General features: G+C 38.3%; 2 protein-coding genes across 2 annotated transcripts; one reads left to right on the forward strand and one right to left on the reverse strand.

The window, feature by feature from the left end:
- Positions 1-726: 726 nt before the first annotated feature.
- On the reverse strand, positions 727-9079 carry LOC121736654 (zinc finger protein ZPR1). Its single transcript, XM_042127983.1, has 10 exons — positions 8886-9079; positions 8194-8327; positions 7868-7986; positions 6970-7146; positions 6198-6322; positions 5638-5758; positions 5093-5295; positions 4671-4826; positions 4165-4261; positions 727-1734 (listed from the first exon to the last, which is right to left on the reverse strand). The coding sequence occupies exons 1-10, from the start codon at positions 8988-8990 to the stop codon at positions 1649-1651; spliced, it is 1323 nt and encodes a 440-aa protein (XP_041983917.1). The 5' UTR covers positions 8991-9079; the 3' UTR covers positions 727-1648.
- A 1462-nt stretch (positions 9080-10541) lies between these two features.
- LOC121736716 lies at positions 10542-18974 on the forward strand. Its single transcript, XM_042128100.1, has 10 exons — positions 10542-10623; positions 12070-12141; positions 13069-13143; positions 14623-14721; positions 14932-15030; positions 17679-17823; positions 18032-18123; positions 18219-18652; positions 18757-18836; positions 18907-18974. The coding sequence occupies exons 2-10, from the start codon at positions 12076-12078 to the stop codon at positions 18972-18974; spliced, it is 1158 nt and encodes a 385-aa protein (XP_041984034.1). The 5' UTR covers positions 10542-10623; positions 12070-12075.
- Positions 18975-20634: the final 1660 nt, after the last annotated feature.

Here is a 20634-nt window from a genome sequence, read left to right on the forward strand (position 1 = left end):
TGTACATATTTAAATTTTAAAATAAATATTAAATATTAAGATAGTACGGTAATTAGGCTAAATCTGGCCACAGGGTAAGTCCAGAATACTAAGTAAACGCTAAATCAATGAGTATCTGTTTGCCTAGCACTAATTCAGTAGACTATAGACATAGGTGAAAAATTGTCCGGACTTACCCTTTTATTACTTTAATAATAAGTAATATTAAAACTATTGCTTTTAACTTTCCGATTCATTGTGATATTGTGTGACGGATCGCTCAGTGCTCGAGTATTGTATTCAGTATTCAATTTCATTCATTGTTCTTTACTGAAATTATACAATAATTTTATTGTAATGTAATCGTAAGTTACATTAGTTATAAATAAAAGTTAAGCAATAAATGTTTGCATTTTTATTTTTAAAATTCTTTAGACCACAAGAAATATTTAATTCAGATTAGCTCTAGTCAGTCCCAACAGAACTTACGGAGAAAGAGGATCAAAATAAAACCAATTTCTAGTAAAATAATAATAGTATTTTAACATTTACTATGTAACATAAATAGAAAATCTCTTGAAATATGACCGAAATCAAATGCAAATATACAATTAAAATAAGCGGCTGAAAATATTATATGGACGCTGTTAAGCATTTGTGTATCATCCCACATAAAAAAATACGTATTGAGTTATGAATGCAGTCATGTTCTTTATATCATTTACAACAAGACTGCATTCATAACTCAACAACAAAAAAATTGTGGGTTAATACAGAAATGCCTAACAGCGACCATATATAAAATGCATTTTGGGAATAATCGAACATTGTTAAAGTAATTTGAAGTCCTACTACGCCAGTCTGAGTTAAACTAAGCCTAAGTGTCTAGCACACTAGGCTGAAAATACGCGGCCGAAGTTTGGCATAATTACGCTAAGAATACACGAGCCAAAATTCCATAGTTGCAGCAAAATACACAGCATTGAAATTACAACTCTGTCCTTAGATTATAATAGAGCTAAAACTAGAATCCTCTATTCAAATAAATTTTCAACCTTATCGTATAAACATGGAGTTTTAACTCCAATATTGTATGTCCAATTTTCCCGTAACTCCAGAATAACACGTTAAACGCCAACTGGTGTCCCCCGTGGCGTTTAACGTGATAACAGCTCGTATAGTCCCAGCTTTGCCAACGTAAAAGCATCATGTCATCTCTTTCGTTCCTCTTATTTATGACAAGGGTGGCACGATGGCAAACGATTAGGAACAACCCAGACTGGCGCATGGTTTATTGTTTAGGCTGGCCGCATACGCACGTTTTCTGTATTCGATATCCGAATTCGTTTTCCGTATTCGGACCGCGCCGGCTTGCACTTGAAAAGTACGTGCGAAGCGAGCGAACGTGTGCAGCAGATAATGTATTTTCCACTGGTTCCACGTAATCGGATTTCCGAACACGGAAAACAAATTCGGAAATCGCATGCGGAAAGCTGTGGTGTGCCGGCCTTATTGCCGGAAAATAGCTCAGTAGTCAGTGTGTGAGCGAGACGGGTGTGGTGTTGTCTCGCTCAGTCTGCGGGCGGGGCGGGGGCGGCGGCGGTCATCAGTGTGCGAGTGAGAGGGGTGTGGTGTCGTCTCGCTCGCTCGCTCGGTCAGCGGGGTGCGGTCAGCTGTAGTTGTCGACGTTGATGTCGTTGAGGCCGAGCTCGTCGTTCTGCTCGTAGCTGCGCTCGTACCACGTCACCTTCAGACCTGCACACAATAAAATACATATCAATGAATTTTTTACTCGTCAATAAAATAAAAATTCCTTTGATTTTATAGTTCGTAATCGATGATCGTCCTTTATTGCTAGTCAACAGGATAAAAATGTCTTATATTTGTTACCTACTACATAATACATTAAGGCCCGATTCGACTAAACTTGAAGTTACACGAGTATAACTATCATGAGAATAATTTTACTCCTTTAATTTACTCTAGGGTATTATCGTTTGCATTTTACCAAGTTACTCAAAGAGTATGAAATAAAATGTCAATTATAGTTCACAATGACACCGACCGTGACAGTTGACACCCTGTTGTGCAACTATTCTCAGTTTTTTACTCCACCAAAATAGCCCGTGTAAATATTTACTCCCGTGTAATTACCTCATTCTTAGATTAGAAGTTGGAAAAACGCAAAACCAGCTTATTCTTAGATCAGGCGGCCTACCACGACCTTTCCTAAAACTATCATCTTTCCAGAACACTTTGTTGTAAGATTACAATAACCTTACTTTGATTCGTACCATGAACTTTTTAAGGTGTATGAAAACAATCTTGTTTTATTAGTGCTTAGGGATGGGAAAGAACGAACGATATCAAATTATTTGTTTACATTTTGCTATGGGTGGAAGCGAGATAAGCAGCTATGAGGCGCTTTGTTCCTCTCACACGATTGTGTAAACAAATGAATTGTCATGGGTGGAAGCGAGATAGCAGCTATAAAGCGTTTTGTCACTCTCACACGATTGTGTAAACAAATGAAGTATCTAATTAGTATAAACAAATGTAGAAAAAACTTATTAGTGAGTGCAGAGAATTCGAATGCTACTAAACATAAATATTTCAATAAATTAAACCTATTCAGCGCTAAATTGTTAACAATAAGAATTACATCAAATAGTGAAATTGTTGAAAAACCAATGCTGAAACCCAATTAAGACTTGAAGTGTTGTTGTGGTACGCTAAAACAAAAAAGTTTTAAGTGGTGTGTGAGTTGCGCGACTTTCAAGACTGTTTCGATATTTTCTATTATAAGGTAAATAGAAGGTACGTTTATATTTAATTCATTGGTTATCTCAAAACAAAAGCCGTTTTTTATGTACATGGTTAACTTTAAATACAAATAAAGTTAAGACTTTTCTTGTTAATACATAATATGCGTAATTTAAAGTTGTACCGTACTCAATTTTCAAATATAATTTTACTAAAAAACAGTAAAAAATGCAAAATAATCTTTAAAAAGTTGATATTTCACAGCGGATTTAAGATCGCTAGTTTGACGTTAAAGTAATCTTGCTCATCTGTCAAACGGTGTCAAAATGGAGCTCGTGGTACGCTGAGAGCGAATGATATTGGGACATGACGTCACAAAACGTCTTGACAGAACAATCATAAAGTAATCTTACTTTTAAGAGGTGATGGTACGAAATCATAAAGTAAGATTAAAATAGTACTGCTATAAGAGGTTGTAGTAGGCCCCCAGGAAACAGTTATACTCGAGTAAAATTTTACTCCAGTTTGGTCGAATCCGCCCTTAATTGTTTACGTAACAAGGTTTAGACAACCTTCGTTTTCTAAAGAAAACAGATGATGTGTGAAAAGTGACATCATGCACCATTCATAAAACAAAATACACAAAAACATACAAAAACACAACACCTGACAAAGTAACAATATTTCAAAGTATATAAGCGTTATAATATGTCAAAATACAATGCCTTCCCTTTTTACAATAATCATTGTTATCACTTAGTTTTGTTACACCCTGTAAGTGTAACTCACTTTTGCTCGATCGAGCAATCATGAAGAGTAAAAACCACGGCTCGCGCTTTCGTACACACATTCAGCATTGCTCGATAGTTTTACTCCTGTTCGAAGGAAATTAGCTACGAATAATAAAAACTAGTGTCAAAAAAATTGTCCAGCCGGCTCGATTCGAGCCTTCAAACTGGCTCGATGCGAGCCTTCGAGCTGTGAGTTTCGCGGTCCACACGGTGGTTTTTGCTCGATTTCGAGTAAAACTATCGAGCAAAACCGTATGTGAGTACTTAGCATAATAATAACTCCCACACTGGATTCGGTGACGGTGGCCAGTTTCATTGAAACCAGGCCAGTTATACAGGAGTAATTTTATAGTGCCCAAGTGTGTGCGCAGTACACAAGAGCACTCTCTATTCCTTTACTCTCCAGTAGGACGAAAGACCGAGACGACTGGCGAGAGATCAGGCGCAGGACCGACTTTTTACATGTCCATCCGACGCAGGGATCATCTCACTTGTCAGACAATCAGGTGTTCAGCCTGCATTGTCCTAACCAAACTTGGAAAAAACATGTTTCCAAGGCGGGAATCGAACCCACGACCTCCGAGTCAAGGGCCGCGCTCTAAGAAAGTTACACGTGTATAGGAGTACGAACCGTCGTCATCCTTGGGGTCGTCGGTGAGCGCCTGCACGTAGGAGTTTCCGGCGGGGTCGTCCAGCACTATCGTCACAGCGCGCTTGCCATCCAGCACCTGGATATTACAATATTCTGGAGTTTATCAGGGTTAGTTTGGTCAGGGTAATTCCGGATACAGGGTATGTTAGGATTCATGGTATCTTCAGATAGATACTTTGAAATATCCATGGATATTGCAGACTAACTAATAATGTGTTAATATTGTATTAAAGCAATGATACTCGTAGTACACATTACAAGATAAAAATTTATAAAAGAAATGACTGTCAAGTTATACTAATAACGCAAGTTTAATATCGATTCTGTTTGGTTTTCAGGCTTACTGCCGTACTTTCAGATAAATAATAATCATTACTTAAATTTCATTTGATTAATATTTTGACATAGTTATTATTATAAAAAATTGACTAATAATGTCTCTGTACAGCCGAAAATGTGCGTTAAAAACGGAATGATACACCAACCTCCTCTATCTTCTTAGTGAACTCCGTCAGCGCCTGTGGGTCGGCGAGTGCGGGCGCGTCGCCAGTGAGCGCGGCCGAGTCCCGCAGCTGCTCCAGCGAGCCGCGCAGCAGGCCCTCCGCCGTCGTGAACCGCCCGCCCAGCGCGCGCCCGCCCACCTGCAATCATCGGATTAAACATCTTTGTAATTCTCAATCATATTTAATAGAAAAAAAACCTACATTAAAATCGGTTCGTCCGTTCGGGAGCTATGATGCCACAGACAGGCAGCCAGACAGACACGTCAAACTTATAACACCCCTCTTTTATCCCACTGCCGCCAGTCACCTGCTGCCGCCGCCTGTGACCTGCTGCCGCCGGCTGAAACCTGCTGCCACCTGCCTGCATGGGACATGCTGTAGGCGCCTGCCGCCAGCTACTGTACCTCCAGGTCCAGCTCGGGGACGGAGAGCGCGCAGGTGTCGGACTTGAGCACGTCGCGGCTGAAGTCGGCGCGGCCGGCGACGCGCAGTTCGTAGCGCACGCCGCGCGGCTCGACGCCGCTGCCGGACTTGACCTCGTTGGTGCGGTGGCCGCACGCGTCGCACACCGTCGCCATTATCACAACCTCCTTGAAGTGCGGGATCTCTGGAAACAGCAGGCGAGTAGATCAATATAGTAATCAATATACAACAAACAATCCACCTGCTTACATGTACCCAACGTCGCTTTCACGAGAAACAGAGTAGGTTTTTTTTATTTCGCGGAATATTGCTTATAAATAATAACATACTAAATTTTCAGAGTATGTTTGTTTGTTAGAAAAAGTGTTAAAGGAAGTCTAAATAAGAACTAAGAAGGTAGAAATGTAGTTCCATTAGCATATCCAACATCCAGATCCCCGGTGCTAGAAACAAGTTATTATCTGTCAAGTGACTAGGTATCAGATATGGAAAGCTATCTATGGTGTAAATATTGTGTGGTACTAACTGGTGAGCTTCATGTTGGTGTCAGCGGGGGCGTTGCAGTCGGGGCAGTTGGTGCGGAACTGCAGCACCTCGTCCGTCACCATGCAGTCGTACGACCCCACCTCCGGCTCCGCCTTCGCTTCCTACAATCAGACCATCCTCATCTTAGTCATTAATGCCATGGCAATTTAGTGATGCAAGTGGCGGTCGAAAAGGAAGATCTTCTGACCGACCGAGATAGCATGCTCAGTCAGGCCGAGGACCATGACGTCATTTCAGACATTGTATATATCTTGCCGTTCTCCGAAACTTCGATAACGCGATGCAGGATTGTTAGGCGAATTGTGGGTACCGCACTGACCTCCATTAAACAAGTATGTATAATGGAGGTCAGTGGGGTACCGCCACAAAAGTATCACAATAACTGGCCCTATAGGACACAAAGTTGATTAATTACTTGGCATATGCTTCCACCTAGATTACTCTGCCATCTCTTTAGAGCATATTAATTATTATTAATTAAACTAGTGCAGCAATAATAAAAATTGTTTTTAGGGTTACAAATTGTGTTTTTTCACTTACATCATTGAGTTCTTCTTGTGTGAATATTCCGAGCTTGTGGTCTTCCTCCTTGTTCCGCTTGAAGTCGTGTCGGTCGCAGCGCGGGTCCTTGCGCGGCGCCACCGGGTTCTCGACAAAGCAGTTACCTGCAAAATCACAACATTTTTAGTAGCACTCGATATCCGATAATGACGAATTATAATATTATCTTATATGTTATATAATATATAAAACTCAAAGGTGACCGACTGACTGATTGACCAAACCACTGGACGGATCAGGCTGAAATTTGGCATGCAGGTAGATGTTATGACGTAGGCATCCGCTAAGAAAGGATTTTGATAAATTCCAACCCCAAGGGGTTTAAATAGGGGATGAAAATTTGTATATAATAATACTTCTTAACGTGAGCGAAGCCGCGGGCAAAAGTTCGTTATACATATAATAATAATAATATAATAATATCTATGGACGCTTCACACCACGTCAGTCTGGCCCCGTGGGAAGTACCAGAAGGACATATATATAAAAGGCACTCCATAAAATCAGGTTTCAAATAAATAAAGTTGATTGAATCATTTCTTTTATTTGTCTTAGCATTATAAACAATTGCTATTCATTTTTGAAAGTAGCATCAAAAGCAGTTATAATTTATAATTATATCATTAAATGCCTGTATTGCACTATGCAGAATGACATAATATGTCCTATAGTAAATTTTACGTGTTTAGTGTCTCACACTAACAAAATCTGACTATTACACATCACACATTAATATGTAAATGGTTCTTACCACTGATATCCTCGAGTTGCAGCGTCCAGGGTGTCTGTAGTGTCTTGAGGGCCTGCAGCCGCTCCAGGAAGGCGTCGATCTGTGCGGCCGCATCGGGGTGCTCGCGCCGCCTCGTCTCCTGATCCTGCGACAGCCCCGCCATCGCACGCGCTATTATACCCTCTACTGTTGTTACCTCTGGAATTATAGAATGCAGATATTTTTGATTCATAACACCATAGTCTATTAAGTGGTACAGCTAGAAAATTTATTTATTTATTTATTTATTAAACATTCTTACAACTATCATTACAGACTTATATCCAATTCGATAGCGTAGTAAATATATTAATAATTAAATTAATTCATGTATAACATATGACCGATAGTGTCACTTTTGTGAACTCACTCGAAGGACATAACAACAAGGAATAAGTCCAACTTGTTGTTGACTTTGTTAGGTATTTGGATTGCTTCTACAATGGGCGCGTATTTTAATAAGTTTGTTCTAGAGTGCGGCGTCACGAACAGCTCGGGACCGCCTCCGCCACACATACCTATCGGGGACGTTCAGTGCCAGCCATTGCAGTAAACCCGGATAAATTAATTTGCCACGCAACAATTTAAACATAAAGCACGCCAAACTCAAGTCCCTCCTGGTCTCCAACTTGTTGAGAATGTGATGAAAAATGTGCTACTTTTTTGTCACTTTCCCATTTTTATTTGATTTTGACTCACACATGTGCCAGAGAAATATACATAATGTTTCCTCTTCTGGCAGTTGGGCCAAAACAATGTTTTCCAAAAGCCACTGATTTGATTATCATACTGTACAGTGTGCAGAGTGCTTCTTGTATTCAATTGTAACTTAAAAATACTATGAGTTGTGACATTAATAGATTTCATTGATCATCCTCACCTCCCTTCTGGCTCTGTGCGGGAATCTCGAAGTCCAGCTCGGGGATGCGGATGGAGGTGTGATCACTCTTCACCACCTGCCGGTTCAGGTCTATGTTCTCCTGGACCTGGAGCTTCCATCTGCAATTAAAATAGTAAAGATTGCATATTATATATAGTCAATTTTACAAGAAAAGTAGTAAGTAAGAAATTTCTAGCCTTGACACAGATTGCTTGTAGTTTCAAATTTATGTGATACTTACATCAAACAGTTATTCATTTGCTTTCAAAGAAGCTTTCCGTAATAGGTCTGTTTGTCTATAACTGTAAATAATTATGACATCTCACCGGACTCCCAGGTCTGCATATGCTCCACCTGGTTGTATCTCGTTGTTCTCAAAGCCACACTCTTCACAGGAGAACGACATGAGCACCACATTCTTGTAATGTGGGATTCTGGTCAGGAGCAGTCTGGTTTTGCCCTGTTAAGATAATTCTTCCCTTTTCATGCTTGGAGATTTAAACAAGTTATAAATTATGTCTGTTTATTATGAATTCTTATCTTTTCAAAGCCCACCATCACCATATCAAGCCTGAAGCCACCCAATTGCACTTCACCTCACACATTATAACATTTTATTTCGTTTGTTCGATGCATTAATTTAAAGAGTATGAACTTGGCTTCAAAAAGTATGTACAAAATTCATTGCTGATTGGTGCTATTACTTACATAATATTTCGAAAGAAAAATTTATATGGCCATAAACTGAAGGGTCAATAGAGTTGACACCCTAAAATTCGAGAGGTACCAACGGCCTTTTAACTTAGTAATCAGTCAGATTGTATAGGTAAGTATATTGAAGATTATAATTTTTTGGATATTATTATGTTTGCGTGTTCTTTATCAATTATCATCGATACTGACCATACAGCAGCTATAAAAATATCTAACTACTAACGTTTGGAACTCTTTAATCTACATACATACAAAGAAACAAATACTGGATGAGTGTTCTAGAAAGTGCACGATGTTTACATACGTTGGAGTGGCAGTTCATGCAGAGTGACTCGATCTCCGTCACCTCGGGCTCCGGGTCCTCCGCTGTGAGGTCCCGGAACAGCGGCTTCTGTTCTGTCGTGCACATTTTGGTAAAAACACAAGAAAACACGAAAAAATTAGATACGGTACCACGCGCCGCACACTTTTATTTTGGTAAATGTCAAAAATGATGGCGATGCAAATCATGCAAAATATAATTCTGTCAAGTTTGACACTGACAAATGACAACCATATGCCCCGCGTTCCAAAAACGATCAAAACGCTCAAAATAGAAGGCATTTTGAGCGTTTTTAACGTTAAATGGAACGCGGGGATGATCGACCATAGACATTTTTTTTAATTCGTCCCGGTCGGGACAGGCAAAGAGAGCGTTGCCCATACAGCCATCGACCATAGACAATTGATAGACAATAAATATTTATCAATATAATAAATTATTACCACAAATTCAAAAGATGAAGGCTGACTTAGTTTCTAAATAGAAACGAGGTCAATTGAGTTGAACCCAAAATCATTCTTTGTACACAAAAATACACCTGCATAACTATATAAAAGTCTAAGTACTAAGTAAAGTTTAACGCAGCTGACATTGCATGTATTCTTTTACTGGTTTTGAAAAACATTAGCAGCTTTAAATGATTATTATTAAAGCAAACTATTAACGAGTTTTAGGCATTACTTTAATATAGATTATAGCTACAATAAAGCACCACCACTATAATACCCCATGATGTAGGTCAGCAGGTGTAACATGTGAGTTGTGACCTCGAGCTAATGACAGAGACCTTTGATAAAGGAGAAGTGTGTACATTGCAAGTACATTGCCGATAAACTTTCCTCAACACGTTGCAATGTAGGTCTATGTTTCGGCACAATTAATCATCGTCACTGTACAAAAACAAAATACTCAAAAACATCACTCCAACCCCCTTACTAATAAATACATAAATAATATTATTACAAACGTAGCGTTACATTTCTATTGTTCAAGGTTCTGCACTGACTTTGTCTGATATGTGACGGTTCCATACCACAAAAAGACAAGCAGACATTATCAAAAGTTATTCGCAATATTAGGGTATTGGTAAGTTCACGAAACCTAACAATTTACTGTGTTTATACATTTACATACAGCAGTCGATCGCAGACGGTGTGAATGGTTGCATCATCGCATAGTATAGATTCGTAAGTCGAAAGCCCCGCGGCGACGCGCGGTAACCGTGATAGAGGCCAACCAGTTCATGTGGTGAATGGTGATGTACTGGTATCGATTTAAGTGACTACTGACATTAGAGCAATACCATCGAAACGTTTACTTTTTGTAATAAAGAAAACATTTTAAAGCAAACCATTTGGCACCGCCCACCATGATTGTAATATGCTGTATAATATATAACTAGACACATCAACATGAGCAATCGCAATAATATGTCTTTCTACACGTTCATAATATGTAATTATATATATTTGTCCTGGATCGGCTCAAAGTCAGCTTTTCTACGTACATAATATAGGACGGTATAATTATCCGCCGAATATACCGCGGTCGCGCAAAGCTGGTTAGTATAACCAGAGGTATAATAATTATTTTCGATAAATTGATTAGCAATGCACAGCACTAGTATTGCAGTTCACATAGTGATCTGCGGCAGTGATCAGTCGTATTGAGTGAGTCCAATTACTCGTACTGCTTGCTGTGTGCCGAGCTCTGTCTCAAGGTAATTATAGTGCTATTGATATAATTGGTGTCAAAGTTTCGGAACATACAGCGGTGACAAACCGGTGCATAAATGTGTTAAATCAAACTTTCTATAATACTTCGATCGCGGATTCCAGGAAATGCTATTATATTCTATTGCTGTCGCGATCACCGGTGCTCTTAAATCTAATTTGTAACTTGTGAAATAGTGACTTCAGTAGAAACGAATTATTCAAAACATATATTTATATACCTACCTCCTCATAAAACATTTTTAATTCTTTGCAAATTTCAAAATTCCTATTTAAGGCAATGTCTCAAAGATCCATTTTAATGTAACAAAGAAAGCAGAAACTTTAAGCTCTTCTGCTGAAGGTGTCAAGGTGTTATTTCGGCATTGATAGGCGCACCGCGCGCTGTCCGCAGTCCGCGCTCCGCACTTAGAGCAATCACTTTACAATTTATTTGTAGGTGGTAACAAATAGATTGTATACCTGTTTTATGTGCTTTGGAATGTGCATGTGTTTATTTGAACAATGCAGGTATCGTGATAAATGATAATCTATACTAATATTATAAAGCGGCAGAGTTTGTTAGTTTGTTTGTTTGAACGCGCTAATCTCAGGAACTACTGGTGGTCCGATTTGAAAAATTCTTTCAGTGGTAGATAGCCCATTTATCGAGGAAGGCTATAGGCTATATTTTATCATGCTAATACTAATAAGAGCGAAGAAATAGAGGAAAATGTGGAAAAAAACGGGAGGAAAATATTTGAAAGGGCTTATCTCACGAACTACTGGAGCAATTTTTCTGTTATTTGGCACAGATAAGACGTAGACCACGTGAAGGATCATAGGCAATTTTTGTGGACTAACTTTCTGTAAAATATCGAATTTACGCGGGCGAAGCTGCGCGGGACCATACCTTCGCGTGGTCACGACATCACGCGTTAACGGCTGGACCCATTTTGCTGAAATTTGGAATAAAGATACTTTAAGTCCCGAAAAAGAATATAGGATACATTTTATCCCGGAAAAATGTACGGTTACTGCTCAATATACGTTTATGATTTGCGCGTAATCTATTCAATCTATTTTGATGGAATTTGGTATGGAGATACTTTGAGTCTCGGGAAAGGACAAGGAATACTAATTTTGTCCCGGAAAATGTACGATTAACTTTTATGATTCTCGCCTAAACTATTTAATATATTTTGATGATATTTGGCATAGAGATTGGAGATACTAATTTGAATCTGGGGCAAGGAATGTTTTTGTCCCGAAAAAATGTGCGGTTCCCACACAATATATTTTTCTGATTTGCGCGTAAACGACTCAATCGATGTACAGGAACAACTATAAACTAAAGTCCACGCGGACGAAGTCGCGGGCAATAGCTAGTCAATAAATAATTAAAGAATATGAAACATTAAGATGTACCTAATTCGCGCTGATTAAGTTTGCAGTGCGACATGGAGACTACAGACAACAAAGACACGAGTGAAGCAGAGGGCTTGGCTGGTGTTCGGCTGGTCGTGGTAAGACATATTTTTTGATCGTTTGTCTGTTCTAAATTAACTTTGATCCCAATTCTTGAAAATGTCCCATAATTCGTGTTCCGGTTACAAGCTACAAATAATAAATTTATATACTTACTTATAATATTCTTAGGTGATTTTTGATACTACGATTCTTGATTACTTGGTTACTCTTTACGTATTGAAATACGTAAAGAGTAACCAAGTACTGCTTAAGCTTTGCCATTTTAAGTTATGACCCTGGTTCTATTACTCTCGGTAATCTTCTATCCGAAAGATATTAGATGAGCATAATTTTATAAAGTTGTGGCCCGGGTACCATAAAGTATGTAACAAAAATAAGTGATAATACTTTAGGGTGTGTACATGTTCCTTGTAGAGAGTTCACTGTGAAAGTAGCAGCGCTGAAAGACCAATTTTTTTTCACTTTTGTATGGGCCCCAGCGCCACGAGTTTCCCCATACAAAAGTGAAAAAAAATTTGGTCTTTCAGCGCTGCTACTTTCACAGTGAACTCTCTACAAGGAACACGTACACACCCTAAAGTATTATAACTTATTTTTCTTACACCCTGAATAGCGCCTGCAGCACAATCCTAAGTCACGCTATGTTTAATAAGTTTAAGTTAATCAAAATCAATAATCAAAATCAAAATATTTATTTCTAAAATCTAAATAGGGTTAACTAACGGCCGTTCCCAATATTTGATCTATCCAATGTGAGTTATTCCTATCTCTAGTAGGGCCAAACCAGAGATAGATCAAATATTGGGAACCGCCGTAAGTTAACATATTTAATCTGTCGACGACTCTCTTCCTCTGGTAATCTGACCGAACATACGACAACAACTCATAATATATACTTAGTTAATATAATATTATTCTCACAAAGTACTCAATTTAACCTAATTATTCTGTTTGTGTTTTAGCTAAACCTGCCGGAGGATGAGGGCGAAGGTCTGGGGTTCCGCCTCACCAGGACCACGTGGGATCCTTATCCCTGGGTAAGGAGTAACGTTACACCGTTTTCAAATGTCACTAAGCTACTATTATCGACTGATATAAGTTATAACCCACTCTTGTGAGATGGAGTGGTCCTGGATGGATGGAGCCTTCTTGTAGTAGGATAGTAAAGCTGGCAATAACCGTGATAGCACGACGTATGCTGGCTGACGTATGTGTAACATTGTAATTTGTATTTAAATTAAAATGATGTTACTTGTCTCTATAATATTTATTAGGTTCGGTGAGACCCTGGGCAAAACCTCAAAGTTGCGGGATTTTAATTCCCGCGTATCCATTGTGGATAGGCCCTATTCGATAGGGTGACCAGATGTCAGGAATTTTAGACATATGTCAGAATGTCAGGAATTTTCGGCGAATAATTGAAAGAAAATTTTATACTCTAATCTTTTATTTTTAATCACAATAACAAAAAAACCGGCCAAGTGCGAGTCGGACTCGCGCACCGAGGGTTCCGTACAAACCTGCAAGGTTTACAAAGTTCGTTCATTACGACAATCGAGTCATAACTATGGTATTTTTATTGCAAAATGAAATTCATAACAAAATTTAAGGTTTTCGGAATTTTTCCTTTATGTGTGCTATAAAACGATTTCAAGATTCTAGGTCGACTGGAAGTACCCTTTAGGTTTTGATTCCCTTGCGAGTACTTGCGAGTTTCAAAATATGCAGCTTAAATTGCTGTTTCTTTTGATTGCGTTGACATAGAAGTTTGATTTTGATACAGCTTAAAGGTATTATAGACCTGAGTATTTGGTATGAATTTCAATTTAATACCTCTACGCGTTTATGAGGAAATGGGTAGTAAGTTTAAAATTATTAAAAAAAAATATATTATGTGATGTAACTAAAAATTTATGGTTTTTGTAATTTTTCCTTTATCTATGCTATAAGACGTTGCTTCGTACCAAATTTCAAGATTCTGAGTTCACGGGAAGCACCCTGTAGGTTTTGATTCCCTTGCAAGTGTCGAAAATTTGCGGCATAAACGGCTGTATCTTTTGATTGCGTTGGCTTAGAAGTTTGATTTTTTCACAGCTTCAAGGGACAGTAGACCTGAGTAATTGATATAAATTTCAGCTTCATACCTCCACGCGTTCCTGAGAAAAAGGGTCTTGACAGACGGACGGACGGACAGACGGACAACAAAGTGATCCTATAAGGGTTCCGTTTTTTCCTTTTGAGGTACGGAACCCTAAAAAGGTTAAGGCACAAGTACTTTGGAGTTACATAAATTGTAACTTATAAATAATCGTAATTATCTTTATACGATATAAACATAAATCAATCGACATTGACAAATTAAAAATTAAAAAAATCTATCAGAAATTTTGGCCGAAAATCAGGAATTTTATCAGGACTTTTGAAATTTGTATCTGGTAACCTTAATTGTGGATGATATCGTACCATGTTATGGTTTAATTTAATAATAATTATGGAATTCTTCTAAATGCTTGTAGGTTCGTGACGTAAGTGCCGGGTCTCGTGCGGAGCGGTGCGGACTGCGCGCGGGCGACTGCGTGCTGCAGGCTGACGGCCGAGACCTGCTGGGGATGCCGGTCAGTAGCTTTGAGGGTCGAGGGGAGTACTTGACGCTCATAGCATAATAACAAGGATAAGCTATAAGACAACGTGGCTAGCGCGTTCAATAGAAACAAAACAAAAGATAGAGACACCGTCGCCCCACCGTTTGCATTCTGATTGTCGACTCTACTCTACTGTCGGCAGGACTTCTGTGAGTTCTGACTAACATCGGAATAAATTTGCAGATCGGTGAGGTGGCGGCGCTGATCCGCGGGGACGGCGCGGCGCGCGGCGTCACCCTGTGCGTGTGGAGCTGCGGCGTCGACCCTCACGACGACCCAGAGGTAAATAATTACTTTTTTAACATTGCTCACTTTGCTGCATAATTACAAACTACTACGAGTCAAAATTACCCCCCACTTAGATCCTAAACCTTAGGACATGTTAAAACATAAACCAATAATGGTTGCTCTAGCCTCTAACGGAGCAGTCTCTATGCGGTAAGCATGTAATCATAATGGAAATGTAAGTTGTAACTCACATTTCCATTATGATTACGACTATTTGACGACCTCTGTGGCTTAGTGGTGAGTGCGTTGGTAGCTCAAGCCGGGGGTCGCGGGTTCGAATCCCGCCGATGGAACAAAAAGTTTTCAATGTTCTCGGGTCTGGATGTGTACCTATTAAATATGTGTATGATATAATAAAAATTTTAAATATATGTATGGTATAAAAGTATTAAATATATTTCCATTGTCTGGTACCTGTAACACAAGTCCCTTAGGTACTTAGCACGGGGCCAGACTGACGTGGTGTGAAGCGTCCATAGATATTATTATTATTATTATTATTAACTAGGCGTGCCGTAAACTCTACGTCTTAAGAATTACGTTTCTTATAAAAAAATAAGAAATTAGTGTTCATTCACTAAAACATATTACACCTAGCTATTACATTACTTGTTGTATAATATAAAGTTACTAGCTGTTGCCCGCGACTTCGTCCGCGTGGACTTCAGTTTATAGCGCGCGATGTCAACAAAATTTGTGTCAAAAGCTTTTATAAAAAAAAACCCTGGTACCCCTTAAATCAAAACAGCTGTGCAGTGTGCACATAATATTTCATTTTTTTTAAATTAAACTTTATATATTATGCCAAATTTTAAAGCTTATTTAGCCCCCTTAACTTTACCCATAAACTATTTATCATTGATAGGTTTAAGGTTACGTCACTGTATAATGTATATTATAATATTAAGTACTGACTTATTAAATAACGTAGAAAAGAAATAACAATCGAAAAAAAATCGGGACTCAAAGGTATGATGATACCACCTCTTATAGAAAGATGTTAGTCAAGCGTTAGCGCGATGTAAAAGACGCACGGCGCCATCTAGTATGAATTTTTGGAACTAACTTAATTTGAACAAATTTTCGTATTTTCACCCCCTTACAACCTTTTTTTCCAGTAAAAAAGTAGCCTATGTCCTTTCTCAGGCTTTAGACTATCTGTATACAAAATTTCATTACAATCGGTTCGGTAGTTTTGGCGTGAAAGCGAGACAGACAGACAGACAGACAGACAGACAGAGATACTTTCGCATTTATAATATTAAGTATAGATTATTAAATCTGGTAAGTACTAATACCTGCTGATAAGTAGTTTGGCATGGTTTGTACCAGCGCAACGTTACTATTGCATATTTTTAGATTAAAAAGTAGTTATTGTAAGATAATAATAATTGTAGTAGTCAGACATACGATATCGCGGACTTTTACGTTGATATTAATGTCCTCTATAAGACTATAGTACATCACTTTGCGATAAGTAAGTATAGTCTATAATTTATAAAGCATAAGCAAGAAGGAATATTTTGGTAGATTTTTCACACAATTATTAACACTTAATACGGTTCCCTTTTTTCTCTCATTAAATATAGCCTATATTCAGCAGAAATAGTGTGGATTAAAAAATATGCATTAATACTTCCATCGTGCATCGGCATCGTGGGTATCGCAGACACAATAGATCTTCAATTGTTATGCTGGCAGCCGGCTGCTGCTATTGGAGATTTATAGTTAAAGAAATTAATTAATTATAATAGCAATCAAAAATAATAGTCATTCAAAACTTATTTTAAAAAGTTCTAAAAATATTACTTTCGTAGTCATAACTTTTAAAGCTTTTTTGAAATTAGGATTATAATAATGAAGCACGATAGTCTATATCAAATCAATAAAGCAGCACCCGGCTGTCGCATAACTATTGAAAATCTATTGTGTCTGCGATTCCCACGATCGAGGTAATATTTACGTGGACTCTCCGGGCGAGTCTGTGGCACTGATAATTAAATCTCTCCCCTACCGCACGCACACCCGCGCATCGCGCCTTGACGCCCAATTCGCAACGTGCAGCAGAAATCGTAATATTTTAATTTCGCCATAACATTAAAACCAAACGTCCAATTTTAATCATTCAAAGACCAAATATTATCTACATTAACTGTACTTAGTGATGAAATAATTTATTTTGATAAGGGTCAATAGCATGATTTAAATAAACGCATTTAAATATAGTCCAAAAAAAATTCTAGATTTTTTAATAAAAAAATGGTTATTGTGCCTTACTCAACATAGATAGGTATAGTGTGTCGCGGACTTTTTTGTAGATATTTAAAAGATCTATAATTACTTAGAACATTTTATGCCTCTATCTTTTATAGTTTAGGCAGCGTACGCAAAATAAGTAACTTTTCTGGTTGATTTTTTAAACCTTGCGTCCGAAAATCCCAAATATCTTACGGAACCTTATATTTTTCCAAAATAAAAATTAGCCTATGTTCAGCAGAAATAATGCAGGATTCCAATGGTAAAAGAATTTTTCAAATCGGTCCAGTAGTTTCGGAGCCTATTCGACTCAAACAAACAAACAAACAAAAAATCAAATCTTTCCTCTTTATAATAGTATATATAGTGTAGATGTTATGTTACAGCTGCTATGGAGTTGTGGTGGCGGTGCGCGCGGCGAGCGAGCGCGGCGCGCTCTGGCGGGCGTGGTGCGCGCGCTGGCGTGCTGCGTGTGTGCCGCCACCGCTACGCATGCGCTCGCCTGTGCGCGCTCGCATCTTTATTGCTCAGGTACACCACACAGATCTCGTTGAGAAAAATAATAGACATAGCAGAAATTAATCTACTTAAAATATATTCGAGCAGTCTTTGCTATATCTAGGTACTGTTTTAGGCCAGCTAAAATCTAGATTACTCTTCTATTTGCATCCAAGTTTGATTAAATTCTTGGTAATCATTCAAGCTTCTGTTGAGTAAACTGTATATTTCTATGTTTTAGCTTGTTGGAGCAGACTCCAAAGATGCGCATTGTGCAGAGAGAGCTTGCCACCGAAGGATTCCCCGTATGCGAAAAACTTGGTCGCCGAGCAGGTGAGATTTCTATATAATATATTATCATCATGTAGCCTTCAACAAAGTTTCAAACATTGTCAATTATAATGTCATGTTGTTTCTCATGATTCCAGGTATTTGAAGCCATAGCTGCGGAGTACGAGTTAAAATCTGCCCTACGCCCGACGAAGACCACGTCAGCGTACAACTCCCCCAACCGGTCCCCGGCCATGTCTCCGACGACTAGCCGCCGGGGCCAGTACCAGATATCCGCCATAAAGAACAGGAGACCAGACTTTGCCTCCGATCCCAACATCAACAGAACTAGAGAAACTGCCACAAATTCCACACAAACAGGAGATTCTAGCGCTGGCAACACGAGCTGTCAATGTCAAAAAGCAACGGAAAGTGCAAATGCAAACAGTCCACACGTCTGCCAAAGCCTGCTTCAACATAAATTGGTGGCCAGATTACGCCAAGCCTGCTCCCTCGCTGACCTTCAAAACGCAACAGTTCAAAGCTGTGCTCTGTCAAAATCATTGAATAATATAAATTTAAATGAAAATTGGTAAGTTTTCGTAGCCAGTCGTGCGATATTCTCATAGGTATCAGAATAAAAGTTATGAATCTCGTATCAATACCTTTAATAATGAGTAAAATTTTACATTTCAGCCCCATCCACTCGCATGGTAGTTCAATAGACGATCTAAAGGCTGGTAATACCGGAAGCTGTGACAGTATAAATAACAACGGTAAGTTATAATCATTTAATCTTATCTTTTTCGATTATTATTATTAAATATTTGTTTTAATTTGTTTCAGACACTCCTATATTCGTGTTATCTCCTCCACCTATATACGTTTTGTCTTGTGAACACGGCAAAATATAGTTTAATACAATATTATAATTATAAAATTTTATATATTATTTTAATAAAAAAATTACTGTTTTATGCTATTTTATTTAAATATACCTCAATGATAAACGATTACGTGAGCTGGTCAACAAGCCACCAAGATCACCTAATGAATTAATGATGGATTTTAATGATATTAAGATACGAATATAATTTTTTAACAAAAAATTAAAACCGACTTCCAAGGTAAAAATAAAAGTAATATTCTTAAAAATAATCTAAAAAGAATCAAATATATCTTATTCCTTATTATAGTGCCGTCTTCAGACATCGCCTAAACCTCAACTATTTCTGTACTCAATCTTCGTACTTTTGAAGTCGCTACCAGCCCGGAAAAGTTCTGAGATCCTTGACATAGAACTTACGCTAAGGTAAGCTGGTACCGACTTCAAGAGCATGAAGATTGAGTACAGAAATAGTTGAGGTTTAGGCGAAGTCTGAAGACGGCACTATAATAAGGAATAAGAATTATTTGATTCTTTTTAGATTATTTTTAAGAATATTACATTTGTTTTTACCTTGGAAGTCGGTTTTAATTTTTTGTTAAAAAATTATAATTTTACCCTTTTTAGTTACCTATGAGACCACAAGACTATATTACTTATAGCTTGTTGTCTTACGGCCGTTGCCCGTTCCCAATATTTGATCTATCTCTGGTTTTGCCCTACTAGAGATAGGAATAGCTCACAATTGACATAAAATATATGTCTCTAATGTCTAATGTGAGCTATTCCTATCTCTAGTAGGGCAAAACCAGAGATAGATCAAAGATTGGGAACGGCCGTTAGAGTTGTACATATTATTACTAGCGGTCGCCCGCGGCTCTGCCCGCGTGGATGTCGGTTACGGCTGCAAAAAACCTACCCAGAAAATACTCGGTGAGCAAAATGATTCCCAGGTCAATTCACAGACTCCAACACTGACATCGACGACGCGGACGCAGTAATTATCGGAAAAGATGCATATAGACTCATATTATAGTGCACAGTGCACCTAGATTTTTTCCAAAATAAAATTTTGCCTATGTTCAGCAGAAATAATGTAGAATTCATTGGCTTTTGCTTGGAGTAGTTTAAATGAAGCCAAAATCCTCGAACTTGTATCTCTAAGGATTCAAAAATTCTGTTGGGTACCTTCGGAACCAGGGTACATCCTGGTACAAAATCTTACTTTTTGGTAGTATATGCTTGAAATACTTCAGAAAAAATCAAAATCACTATATGTTTCCATTTAAATTTTGAGGAGTTCCCTCGATTACTCATGCATCCCATCATCAGGTCACCACTTTTATGAATATGGTACCAAATTCAAGTCAAACCCTATACAACACAAAAAGAATTTTGTAAATCGGACCACAAACGGCTGAGTAATCGTTGAACATACATAAAAAAAAAGATACATACAGCCGAACGTATTACCTCCTCCTTTTTGGAAGTCGGTCTAAAATCATAATACATTAACGCTTTTGCCTGTAGTCCCGTAAATAAAAAAATCAATGTCAATCTCCCTTTTTAGGGTAAAAACGGGTAAAAACGGGACCCTATTACTAAGAATTCGTTGTCTGTTCGGCTGTCTGTCTGTCTCCAGACTATAATCTCAAGAACGGTAATAGCTAGAGAGTTGAATTTTTCAC

This window comes from Aricia agestis, chromosome 19 (assembly GCF_905147365.1).
Source record: "Aricia agestis chromosome 19, ilAriAges1.1, whole genome shotgun sequence".
NCBI classification, from domain to species: domain Eukaryota; kingdom Metazoa; phylum Arthropoda; class Insecta; order Lepidoptera; family Lycaenidae; genus Aricia; species Aricia agestis.